Below are 13457 nucleotides of genomic sequence, written 5' to 3'. Positions count from 1 at the left end.
TTAAATTTGATGCCTTGGCTGCATTACTTGGAACTGGTTGAGGGTTAAGTTAAAGCTTAACTTTGGTGATGGAATACCTTAAGTAAGAGACCTATTAATGCAGAAGGGGACTCTCTCTTCTTCAGAGATGTCCCTCTTCCCTTTCTTTTTTATTTTTTATAGAAAATAGGGACAAATTGTCCATTATAAGTTTATAGCATTTATCTTGTAGAAATTGTGTCAGAAAATTTTAATTGGTTCTTGTTATAGTATTATTGAGTTATGATGTGGTTTGTAATTGTTTCAGGAAAAAAATATTTGGATTTGAAGTTAACATAGCAGAACCATGATGTGTGGAGGCTTCTATACTAAAACTAAAGCACATGTACACATTCTGTATGCTCCCTCTCTGAGGGTACTAGACTGTTTATCATAAATGCTATGTTTGCAGAGAAAGCTGGTTGATGAAGCGACCCAGTCTGTAAATGAGCTGATAAATGGGAGGCTTCAAAGTATGACCATGTCAGAGGTCAACTCTCGAGTTGCCATCCTGACCATGTGCCTACTCCACAGTGTCATGGATGGTTCAGCTAGAACATGAAGCAGTGGAGTTAGACATGTGGTGTCACCCTTTGCCTAGCCTCACAGATTTTGCAAACAATACACAGGACAGATTTTGAAAACAATATACAGATGAAGTTTATGACTGTACCTTTTTATGACGTTTTGATTTTTGGCCTTGTTTCCAAGTCTGTGCAGGAGAAGCAAGAACAAAAGAGGGAAAAAACTCATTGTTATTGAAATGAGATTTAAAGGTCCTCATTGCTTGTCCTCACAAATACAGAAAAGTCTGCAGCAAGCTTGATTCCATTGTGGCTAAAAGCAGTATTATAATAATGGTTCTGAGAGAGGCCAAAATGAGCAAGGCAGTTTTCAAGAGCAGAATAGCCATCAACTCACAGGGAACAATGGTTGGTTGAGCAATAAGCACTGCCACAGTCCCGGTAGTGGCAGTCAGCAGTTTTGCTCCCTGAGACCTTCCCTAATTATCCATCTCTGGAAGTGGCTGGGGATTTCCACTCCCTCCACCTTTCCTCAAAGATAGCCACCATTGAGAACAATTGGATGAGGAGTGTCATATCTACAGGCTATAAAATCCCATTCTTCCCTTCCCAGAGGTACCATCTCATCAGAACTCTGGTTAGAAAAGTGGCACTCAGGCTCTTACAGAGTCATTCCAGAGGTTTTATCCAAACAGAAGGGAGCAGGCTTTTAATCTATAATCTCTCCAAAAAAGACAAAGGACTTGATCTGTGTGACCTAAATCAGTATGTCCTAAGATTCCTTTCAAAGGTTCATGGTGCAGGCATTCATTTTCTGCTTATCCTAGGAAGACTGAATATGCTTTTTGGACCTCTAAGATACCTGCCTTCACATCAGAATTGCCAGGAATCCAGGAAGGTTCTTTGCTTCTGGATAAGAGACTGTCATCATTACCAGTTTGGATGCTTCCATTTAGCTTCACCACAGCCTCTACTGAATCAGCGACTGCAAGGCTCAAAGATTATTTTCCTTATTTAGGCAACTTGCTATTAGTTGCTACAAATATGAAGCATGATGTTAACCAGAAACACAATTCTAGTATTGTTCCAATCCTTGGGGCTCACAGTGAACCACATAGTTACAGATGATGCCCTGTCAGAAACGTTTATTGGGAGCATTCTAGGTACACTGTCTTGTCAGGCATTTCTTCATACAGATAAGATTCCCTCTCTTCAATAGGCAGTCCACAAGATTCCTCAAAAATGAACTGCTTCTTGTTGTCTGTCCTTGTGCTTTGGGACTTATGATGGCCATGGTTTACATGATTTCCAGTGCCAGGTATCACATGAGAGCTCTTCAGTGGTCAAAAGTTCAGAGTAAATGGCTTATAGATCCAATTACATGCTAAGTTTCTCAGGAATGCAAAGAGCCCTTCAGCTGGTGGCTTCACAAGTTCAAACGGTCTCTGGGCAGACCCTTTGTAGCTTCCAATTATGTTGTGACAGTCACCTTAGATACCTCTGTCTTGGTGGTGCATTTTCAAGGATAGACAGTCTAAGGTGCATGATTGCAGACAGAAGGCAGTTTGCTCATCAGCGTTTCATAAATGAGGGCAGTCGACCTCACTGTGCAGGCTTGTCTTGGCCATCCTTTGCTAAGGTGGTGTTGCCATCCATACTGACAGCATGGTAGTGTTATGGTACATCGACATACAGAGTGACCCATTCCTGTACCCTATTGAAAGGAGGCCGTGGGAATTTGGAAATGGGCAATGTCCTCAGACCTCTTCTAATATCCAGTCACATCCCAGAAGAAGCCAGCTGTTAAGTGGGTCATCTCAGTCCATGTCTTCTGATGTCTCATGACTGGTTTGTTAGCAAGGACGTTAAGCATTGCTGAGAAAAGCCTTGCTGTAAACTGTTTGCATACCCATCATTTACAAAATGGATCAAATTCCCTCCCTCAGGAAGGGATCCTATAATGTAGTCATGGAATGGCCCTTGTGACTTATTTATACTTATCCCATTTTCCATAATCCCAGGGTCCTGCAGAAGAATAGACTTGACAAAACCAAGGTAATTTTAGTAGCTCAGTTTTTTCCCTGATAAGTATGGTTCCCTTGACCCCATACTCTGGAGGAGCCTCTCTGACTGAATCTCTTCAGATCTCTCTTAAAGCACCCTTCTGGAAGTCCTTGCCAGTACCTTCAAGTCATATGATTAAATGTTTGGTTTATCCAGTTCTGGTGATGGCTGCGGCCTGTTTTACCCAATGCAAGTAGTCCTAGATTTTCTGTACTGCTCACCAAGAGACATAAGAACAGAAGAATGTACAAACATAAGTATGTTTACTTTGGGCCACAGCTACGGTTTTTGGCATCTTCTTAATGCCTCACTTCCTTTACAGGAATATTTATCACAGATGTTTGACTTGGGTCATAGGTTTTCTTCAGCAAAGGTTTATTAAACTTCTGTATCTAATTTTCATCAGAGAGCTACCTTGTCTCCCATGACTTCTCTTAAAGTATGTAAATCTTTTCTGAAACACCCCTTTCTTTTATGCCCTGTCTTCAATGAGTCTGTTCCAGCTCAGTATCTTTACTATGTCTCACAGAAACCCTCTTTCTTGTTGCTGTAATTGTATCCAGGAGAATTTCAGAGTAACAGGCTACTTATCTAGTTATTCATAAAAACAGGGTGGCCATGAGGATAATTACTTCACTCATGCCCAAGGTAGCAACCAAAACATATTTGAATCAGTGCATTAATTTGCCCATCTTCCACTTAATTATAAAAAGGGAGATACTTATTTAATTTCATGGATGTGTACAGGCAGTTTAGATTTTATGGAGACAGAAATAAGTATGTTAGACTCCAAACATTCTGATTCATTCTCCAAAAAGAAATTGTTTTGCGAAGTCTTCAAACTAACACTGTTAAAATGGCTTTCTAAGAACCTTGAGTTTAGAGCTACAAGAGCTCTGAATTTAAAACTGCTGTGAGTTTAAAACGCTATTTGACAGCATTGATTTTTGGATTTTTTTCCACTCTTGTGCTTTTTAACTTGGTATCTTTTTAGCTGCCCACCCCTACTATAAATTACAGTTTGCAGGCCCCTCCCTCTGCTATTTCTACTGGACATTAATAGCTCAAACTGACACGGCATTTCCGTCAGACTCAGTTTGAAATTGCTTCTGTTTCACATAACCCCATTTCAAGTAGTGTACACTGCATTATTCAGAGTGTTAATCTGAATTGTGCATTGTTCTTTTCCACATTTTCCTTGTTTTAACCAAAGTCAACTAGTTGTATTTTTAACTAAGTCTGGACCTTTAGTCTTGTAGGACCCTTTACAGTAGTTGGAGAATTGTGAGTTGCTGCAGGATCTAGTGTCATTTATTTCATTTCTACTGGGTTTTACTGTTTGTATTTTACTTTGTCTGGGGTCCTTAGTCTTGTAGTGTAACTTAAAATAGTGAGAGGATTGTGAACTGCTGCAGGATCTAAGCCTAATTTATTACAGTTATACTGTATTTTTTTTCTATTTGCATTTTATTTAGTCTAGAGTCTTTAATCTTGTAGTATCACTCACAGTAGTGAGAGAATTGTGAATTGCTGCAGGATATGAATGTTACATATACACATAATGCATTTTACTGATTGGATTCTTCTCTTAACTCCTCTCCCATAACATCTGAGCTGTGATGCAGTGGTTTGCAGTGCCCTGTAGAAAAACAGGCACCTAGAGTCGTAATTGTGCATATAAAACTTCAGCTGCCATTTCAAGTATCTAGCTGAGTGTAGAGCAACTAGTTTGCCTGCCAAGAAGCATTACTCTGAGAGTGTTGTTCTAGATCAATCCTAGACCTCATGTCCCTGCCCAACAAGTGTAAACCCGGATTGCACCACTTCTCATAGGTCAAGAAAAGATCCACAGCCATGTATCTGCATTTTCCTACTGTCTTTGTTACCCAGCCTGGTGAAAGTTGGCATCTTGAGACAATGTAGCAGATGTCTCATGTTTACTGACAACCACCTGATTCTTAAGCAGACTGATACAGTATGTGAGTGATGTAATTACACTGTCTTTGAAGACAAAGCTTTTTGCATACTTCACTGATATATCCCAGCAGGTTGCCAATAACACATACTTCACCTAATATGGCTCAGACACTTAAACTCACATATGCTGAGGCTCTTAAATGCAATCTACCCAAACCTTAATGGCCTCCCATATGCTGCCCTCAGCAACTTCCCAAATACTCTACAAAGCCAACACCATCCAGGACATATACAGCCACATCTCACAATGTTTCAGCAGTTAAGCCCTTAAGGCAAACTGCCAAGTAACCCAATATATGGGGTTGGGAGGGTGGCCTAATGGTTAAGGTGTTTGTCTTACAAACACAAGGTGCGGGGTTTGAGTCTCACAAGGAATAATTGGCTAGGCTTAAAATGGCCCACAAGGGCAGTTAGCCTAGTACTAATCTATGAACCTATATTGTTTGTTAGAGATCTAAGGTGAGATACACTGATGTTCCCCCTCACCAGGCTGAGCAAGGAGACAGTAGTGGTCACTTGTCTATCAGGTCAAGGATCTGCCAGATCACACAGATACTCAAAACATTGAATCACAAGTAGCAGTGTAACTATGTCACAGTTCATGTGGGTGTTAAGAGATGTACCTCCCTAGATGATATGAGGAGAGACATGATAGAGCTTTCAGATTATAGGTTCATGAGTTCATAGGAGGTTACAAGGCTAATGTTCCTAGGACCTTTACAAGCCTAGCCGTGTAAAAACTGAAGTACCCTTATTTGACTATGTTTAGACAGTGCTTTTTAGCAGAATGATTCTGTGATCAACACTGATTGCCCGTGTCCATGAGAGACATAGGTGCTACTCCCAGGATGAATTTACGGTCACCCATTCAGTTGTCAAGGTTACTGTTGAATGGTGTCAATGAGGATCTCTGCTTTACATGGAGTGGGAGCTTATTCCAGAAGAGTGGTAATCGCTGGGAGATATATCTGTCTGTCCAGCATGTTCTATTAATGTCACAGGCTGGGTTGAGATCCTTGGAGTGACTTATATCCATGTCCCATTTGATTTGCGGATGTGCACAATTCCATTAAGGCAGGTCCAAGACTGCTCTGTAGGCCAGGCACAGGTTGCCTCTCAGCAGTCTGTATGATACAGAGTACAGTGGCTTTCAGGCTTTCCATGTATGTCATGTTTTGGAGGCCCTGGATTCTCTTAGTAAGAAACCTCTGTGTTCTCTCCAGTTGTTGCAGGTGTCTGGTGAGGTACATATAGAAGGAAGCATTGTACTCAATTAGTGGTCTCATGTGGGTCGATTGCAGTGCTGCTATAACTTCCCTTGTCTTGGATGAGGTGCACAATGTAGAATGCTTTTCTTACCACTACAGACACATGGTGATCAACATTTAGATTGCTATCAACCTGTCTTGCACCACTGAGTTTGATCTTAGAGGGTTGCAGTCTATGTCATAATTAACAGGGGCTACTACTTTGCCAAGGAGGGTAATAAGGCATTTTTTTGCATTAAGTTTTAGGCTGTGAGTTGTGTGTCCCGGGCAAGTATGAGCCTCGCATTGAGCAACATTCTACCTTCTCCAAGGATGATACCACAATATAAACAGAAAAATTATTAACAATTGGTGTAGTTACTGGTGTCAGTCTAAAGGGGTCCAGTATTTGTCAGCTTGGGGGAGGACGTGATCAACAGACCATGCTGCTTTGACAGAATGGTCTGCATCTGTTCACACCAAGATTTTGGATGTTGGCCAAAACATTATCCACCCCTGTTGTGCCTTTTTTAGATAATGCCAGTCTGATAAATCTTTCAACACAGTAAATTATACACAAGATAAACTAAGGGTATTACTGCTCAGTGCTATGACTCTCAACAAGAAGTTCCACACCCTGGAGAGTGTTGACATCTGTGCAGTTATTGAGACATGGTTTAAAGTTGCAGAAGGCACTCCAGCAGTACAAGGCTATAATGCCTCCCATACATTTAGACCAGCTACTGCATAAGAAGGGACAAGAGGTGGAGGTGTTTCAATCTACATAAAAAGTAAGCATACTTATACCATATCCTTGCTAGCTATAGGTTCCTGTACATGACCCAGGATAACCATACCACATAACTGAATGTACTGGAGTCACTCACATTTCAGTCCAACACCATATTCATGGGTGATTTCAAGTATCCCATCATAAACTGGTATACATACACAACCACTAAACATACAGGCTTTTTTGATGCAAAATGGATGCCACTTTTTGATATTCAGTTTGTAGGGTTTCCAGCAGTCTAATTAGGATTTCTATTTATTTATTTTTTACAGTTGTAGTTACTTGGCCTTCACTGTGAAGAAAGAAGCAATAGTATGAAATTAATGCTTGTTACTAGTGCAGGGAAAGAGAATAAAAAAAAGTTGGATTGAGGCATGTGACATTTTTGGATATACATGCAGCTGCTCATAGAAATATTGTTTGGAATATGTATAAAAGCATCAGTGTAAATTAACTGCTGACAGTAAAAAAATAACTTGTTTATATTAAAGACATTATTTTTTTTCTCTAGGTTCGGTTAACACAGAAATTAACCGTCATTTCAAATTCTGGCTGAAAGTATTACTTATCCCAGTTGCCACACTTTTTCAACGTGACGCAGAGAATGGAGCACAGACATCTGTTTACTGTGCCGTGCAAGAAGGCATTGAGCGGCTGAGTGGCCGATACTTTGTTGACTGCCATGTGCAGGAGGTAACAGCCCATGCCCGAGATGATGCAGTGGCTAGGAAGCTGTGGGAAGTTAGTGAGAGGATGGTGGGACTTGCCACCTAGACATCAGCTGGATCCTGTAACAGAGTACTTCATCTACACTGTTTCATGAAAGCCCTTGAACGCTTTTTTTACTAAACTATTGCTGAAAGGACAAACAGGTCTATTGTTTCTTTGCAGTAATTACGACTGTATTTCATTGACAGCAGAAACATGAATGAACCTCTAAACACACACAAGGTAAAGTAGAAAGATGAGAAGAAAGATGCCCATTTATGCACTGTTAAAGGTGGGTACCAGTATGCCCCCCCTACCCTGTCTGTCCTATCTGTGTGAATAGTCAACATTTTTATAAATGCCTTTTTCTTTTTAGGTCTTGAGTTATACATGTTCTGTTGCCCAGATTATGGTGCCACTTCATTACCTTAGTGTGAAATCAGTAACACTAAAGGTTGGAGGGAAATGTTGACACTGGATCTGTACATTAATCATTGACCATAAATATAATTTTCCCTGGAACAAATTTAATGTGGTAGTGTTAAATCAAGGTACATTTTAGGTAATCTCAAAGATATATTTTGAAATGTCTTTGGCTTGACCTGTTATAGTTGCCTTTTTAGATGGTTCTACTAAAAGCTTCACTCCTTTTATTTTGCCCTGCACATATATTGTTCCACTGCTGACTGAGACTGATTCAGAATATTTATTGAATATTCCACATAATTTATTTTCTTTTTGCTGCTGTTAAAGATCAGTGTGTGACTAGTTTGGAAGTAGTTCTTCTATTTGCTAAAGCAAAAGTAATTGGTTTCATTAATATGACAGCTTACTAATGTGCATCTGGTTAGGGTTAGCATGCTTTAGTAAGGATGGTCAATGTTATGCCTAAATAGGGTTAAGGATGAACTCTGCTTCATATGGATGAGAAGCCTGTTCCAGAGCAAGGGGCTCTCTGAGAGACGCATCTGTCTCACCAGCATGTCTTATGCTGCAAGCAAAATTTAAATCATTGTTCCTAGTGGTCCTAATGATCATTTTTGCAGACGTGCAAAATTTCCGTCAGAGCTGGATCTGAGGATGCCTTGTATACCAGGCACAGATCACCTCTTAGTAAACTGTAGGAGGCAGAATATAGGTATTGGGCTTTAAGGTGATCCATATACGACAATGTGTTTATAGCCTGGATACTTCAGGTAAGGAATCTTTGTGGGTGTTCCAACTGTTACATATGTTTGGTCAAGTGTATGCCGAAGGGGATACTATACTCAATGGATCAGATAAGGTCCGAATAAAGTGGCACTACGACATGCTCTTAATTTCAAATTGGGCAATATCGAATGATTGTCTTTCTACCTTGAACACATGTGATGGGCTAGATTACTGTTTGCATATGTTCCAGATCCCTGACTACTGGGTCAAATCTTATGGATGTATTATCAATGATGTAATTAGCTTGAGTGGCAGTTTTTCCAAAAGGCACTTTAATGCATTTTTTGGCATTGAGTTTTAGTCTGTGACTCTGGCACCAGTCATTTGTCTATGTTAAACCCACTTGTAAGATATTTATATAGGTTCATAGGTGTGCTAGGCTAATGGCCCTGGGGCCTTTACAAGCCTAGCCCGTAGGATTACTCTGTGGAATAGAGCCACTGGAGTGATCCCCGGGGTGAATTTTCTAATTCCCATCCATTCATCAAGATTTCTCTTGAAGAGGGCCAGTGAGGTGCTCTGTTTGACATGTATGGGAAGTCTATTCCAGAACATGGGCATTCTCTGGGTTATGAGCCTGTCCCTCCAGCACCTTCTGTTCATTGTGGTAATGAGGCTGAGGTCTGCGGAGCGCGTGGTGCGGAGGGATTGGAATTTCTTTAGATATAGCATTTCTAACAGAGCTGGGTCAGACATGGCTTTGTAAGTCAAGCAGAGATCACCTCTAAGTAGGTGATATGAGACAGAGAATAGTTGGAGTTTTTTTTGAGTCTGTCCATATAGGACAAGTGTTTAAGGCCTAGGATCCTCTTTGTGAGGTACTTTTGTGCTCTCTCCAGTTGTTGCAGGTGTGTAATGAGGTACATGCCAAATGGGGCATTGTACTCGATGATTGGCCTAATGAGGGAAGAGTAGAGGGAGACAGTGACCTCTTTCTTCCTGGATGCAAAACCCTTAGTAAAGAGATGTGCCACATAGAAGGGCTTTCTGACCGCAGTAGCAGTGTGGTGGTCAAGAGAGAGGTTGCTGTCAACCTCTGTTCCAAGATCTCTTAGAACACCTTTTGTGTTCAGTGGGCTACCATCGATGTAGTAGTTCATGGGAACTGGGTTTTTCCCAAAGGGGATGACGACAACTTTGTTTGGCATTGAGCTATATTCTTGGCCTTGGACAGTGCCGTTTTAACCTGTGCAGCAGTAATACCGAGTGTCTGGCGATCTACTGGTATTGTGATTGGTCCTTTTAGGGGGGGGGGGGGGGTAAAGTTGGCACTGAATCTGTCGGCCAGTATATTGGCAATATCTTTTGGCTCGGTATAGGAGGTACCATTGTGCAGCAGCTTAGAGCAAATCTGGATATTGCTGTGGAGGTTCTTTACATACTTATAGAAGACCCTGCTGTTGTCATTACTATCTGCTGCAATTCTGTTTTCATAGCTAGCTTTAGAGGATTTGATGAGGGATCTCAACATTTTGTTGTGGCTGATAATGGAGTTTTTCCTGTCTTGGGACTTCACCTTATTCCGCATCAGTTTCTTCCTCCTGTTGTAGAGTTTATTAATGTTGTTGTTGTATCTTTCGGCTTTTCCCGGTTAGGGGTCGCCACAGCGGAACTCCGGTCCGCTAATGATTGGCAGTAGATTTTTACATACCAAGTTGCCAGCCCTGACGTACAACCTTCAGCGAAGGTACGCCCATTCACGCATGTCTCCACACAGAAGGCGCTTTAGCTGAGAATCGAACAGGACAACATCTTAGAGTTTATTAATGTCATAGGGAGAATCTATGATTGCTTCCAATTTGCAGCCTTCTGTGAACTTTACCTCTGAAAAGTAGATGGCAAATAGGAGTGGTCCCATCATGGAGCCTTGAGGTACACTGCCAGTGACTGGTCTAAGACTAAAGTGGATGTAGTATGACCAATCCTGACTTTCCTGAATCCTGTCAGTGAGTTATGTATGGGTTTATACCCAGTCTGCTGTACCAGAGTAGGGTATTGTATTGAATACTTTGGCCAGTTCTAGATAGGCGGTATGCACCATTTTTCCCTCGTCCATTGCCCTTTTGACCTTCTCAAAGAAGCCCACCAGGTGTAGTAAACATGACCTTCCCTTGACAAAGCCAAACTGGGTTGGGTCCCAAAGGTAGTTGTCTCTAAATGCCTTATCTTAAATGTTAATATGAGACACTGTACAAGTTCACTTATTTTAGTTGTTCCACTCTTCTCTTTCTAATGTACTTGTGCTTGTTTCCTTATAAGGTTTCCATATTATTATTATTCCATACTCTAGTTTGGGTCTAATGTAATTTACAAACAGTGATTTCATCATTTCTGGTTTCCAAGACTTTTATAACTCTTTTTTTTTTATACAACCTTTAATTTTATAACTACCAGTAACCAACTGGTTGATATGTTTAGGAAAAACTCAAAGTTGGATCTACCCATATACCTACGTCTGTAAATGAATCTACAGTTTCAATCACTGTTTGCTGTATTTAATATTCACCCTTCAATCTATGTTTTCCAAATCTCATATGCTTAGTTTTTGATTTATTTATCAACATATTACTATCCTGTGCATTAATGGTCAGATTAGTTAATTTCTTTTGCAGGCATGACGTACCGTAACACGTGTAATCAGTTTACCCATTTTCAAGGCATCTAGATAAAAAAGATTGATCTGAAGGATGCTTCCTAAACCAGCATGGGCCCAGGACAGAGCCCTGAGGGACAACCCTGACTGTAATCTAGAATTTCACTTGTCCAGCTGATATGATCTTTGCCATGTCCTATTTGTAAGCTGTGCAGCTATCCGTCTTATCAAAATTACAATAAATACCTAGTTGTTCTAAATTATTGATCAGTGTTGTGTATGACCCTGTCAAAGGCTGAAGACTGTATAAATTACATCACAACACATTTTTTTTTCATTTATAGCTGTTATTGTATTGTTATTGAATCTCATCTTACAGGTGGTTACATATCTATTTTCAACATATACTGATACATGGTTTCAAGTCTGCACCTTTCCAGTTCTGACAATTTATCTAAAATATTTTTCTCCAACAAGAAAGTAAACTTATGGGTCTGTATGACTCTGGGTTAGTCCTGTTCCCCTTTCCATTAAAGATAGGTTTAACAAGTGTATCTCTCCAATCTTGAGGAATCTCCCCATACTTAAATGTTCTAGTGAATATTGGCTGTAATGTACTGTAAGTTCCTGCTGAAGTGTTCTCAAGTCGTCATAATTACTAATTCTATCTCTTGCCACTGCTTTGTTTAGGTTCAGTTTGCTGAGTTCTTGTTTAATATAATCTAATTGAATTTCAGTATCTGAAGTTATCTGGATGTTAAAAGAAAAATGTATCACCCCATTCTGGAGTCAAAATCTTTTGCATAAGATTTTGTAAATATATCTATAATCTGTTGTGCTTGAGAATAAATTTTAGAATCTGTACACCGTTATCCATGTGTGTGTGTCTTTATTCCTGTCACATTTTATGCATCTATAAAATGGTTTGCTATTATGCTCAATATCTTTATTTAAATGTTATTGCTGTTGTCTTAAACTATGTTTAATTTGTCTGTCCATGTTTTTTTCAGTTTTAAAAGTTATAGTCCGACCTTGTTTCCATTTTCTTTATTTTTTATCTCATCTTTATTATCTTACTAAATTATGCACATGGACGGTAGTGTAATGGTGCCCAAAATATTAAAATAATCAACCCCCACAGTACCACATCACTCTGTACTCAGAAGAGTTAAACCACAGTTAAAATAAAGATCTGGTTCCTTTTACCACAGTGAGTCTTCACAGCTGTATGTCAGTTTTCCACTTAAAGTTAGAAATAATACATCCATAAGACATCCTGGTAAAGCAAATGAAAACACAAAAAATAGTGAAATAGCTAATACTTAGAAGGCACACAAATGTCACACACACATTGCAAATATATACCATTCAAAAACATGGGAAACTATAAATTGAGATGTGTCAGTGTATTACACGCTGAGCAGAGGCAAACTGTTAGGATACTCCAACAAAGAGTACTCATGTTTATTTCCTAACAGAAAATGGAAACAATTTTCACGTACAGTAGTTTTAAATCTTTTAGGCATTCTTAAAACACTTGCTTGTAGCCTGAGTCAATGATAATCCACATGATTTTGCTCGTGAATAATGGCATACATTATCACTTGGAGATCCACAGCATGGTGGCCAAGAAGACAGCAGAAATGGCAGTGCCATCTTTCCGTAAATTTTTAAGTCTATGGTAGATTGTACTGGCTTAATTCATAGATGTTCCAAGATACCGGAGGGGAGACGTTGAGCCATATGAGTAAAAAATCCCACCATGCATGTTAACCCTACTACTCTTGTCATACAAATAATAATCTTCAAAATAGCAGTGTAGATTTGCCAGTAAAGAAGATAGAGGATCTGATGTTGTCCATTTTGTTATTCCTCACGTCTGGGTCATAGGATCTGACTTTGGATCTGATCTGGCCAAACTTTACAAGACTATAATTCGAGCCTAGAGTCCTTCCTCTCCCATAATCCATCTCTTCTTTCAAACCCCTCAGATCTCATTTGCCACAGAAAAGCACAGACATGGTCCATAGCTCTCATGTGACTTTTGGTAGGTAAGTGGGATTTTTTTCTCTTCTATTTTTTTTTACTTTGTTCTGGCCTCTTTCATCTTAAGTAGAAGTTAGGTGAATTATTTCTTCTTTGCCTCCCCTCCCGTCTATTTGCAGTTAAAGGTAGCTGAATTTTTGCTTCTTTGGCACCTTCTGCTTTTGCGGTTCTTCTTAGTTTGTTAAAAAAAAAAATCTGACCAATTGTTTGTGGCTTTCTCTTCTAATAGGCTGGGCCAAGTAGATTTGAAGGTTTCTGTTTCCAAATGGATTACA

At 39.8% G+C, this 13457-nt stretch overlaps 1 protein-coding gene across 2 annotated transcripts in view; it reads left to right on the top strand.

The window, feature by feature from the left end:
- Positions 1 to 7706, top strand: part of DHRS13 (dehydrogenase/reductase 13) — a 321157-nt gene extending 313451 nt beyond the window's left edge. For both annotated transcript variants that reach the window (XM_044054429.1, XM_044054430.1), the window contains one exon: positions 7135 to 7706. In XM_044054429.1, coding sequence (XP_043910364.1) covers positions 7135 to 7397 — 263 coding nt within the window. In that variant the 3' untranslated portion in view covers positions 7398 to 7706. The remainder of the gene's footprint in view (positions 1 to 7134) is intronic.
- The last annotated feature ends 5751 nt before the right edge of the window (positions 7707 to 13457 follow it).

The sequence above is a fragment of the Protopterus annectens genome, chromosome 13.part0 (genome assembly GCF_019279795.1).
Source record: "Protopterus annectens isolate FY-2018-M chromosome 13.part0, PAN1.0, whole genome shotgun sequence".
NCBI classification, from domain to species: Eukaryota; Metazoa; Chordata; order Ceratodontiformes; family Protopteridae; genus Protopterus; species Protopterus annectens.
The sequence above is the reverse complement of the archived record's forward strand: the minus strand, read 5'-3'. Positions and strand labels throughout refer to the sequence as shown.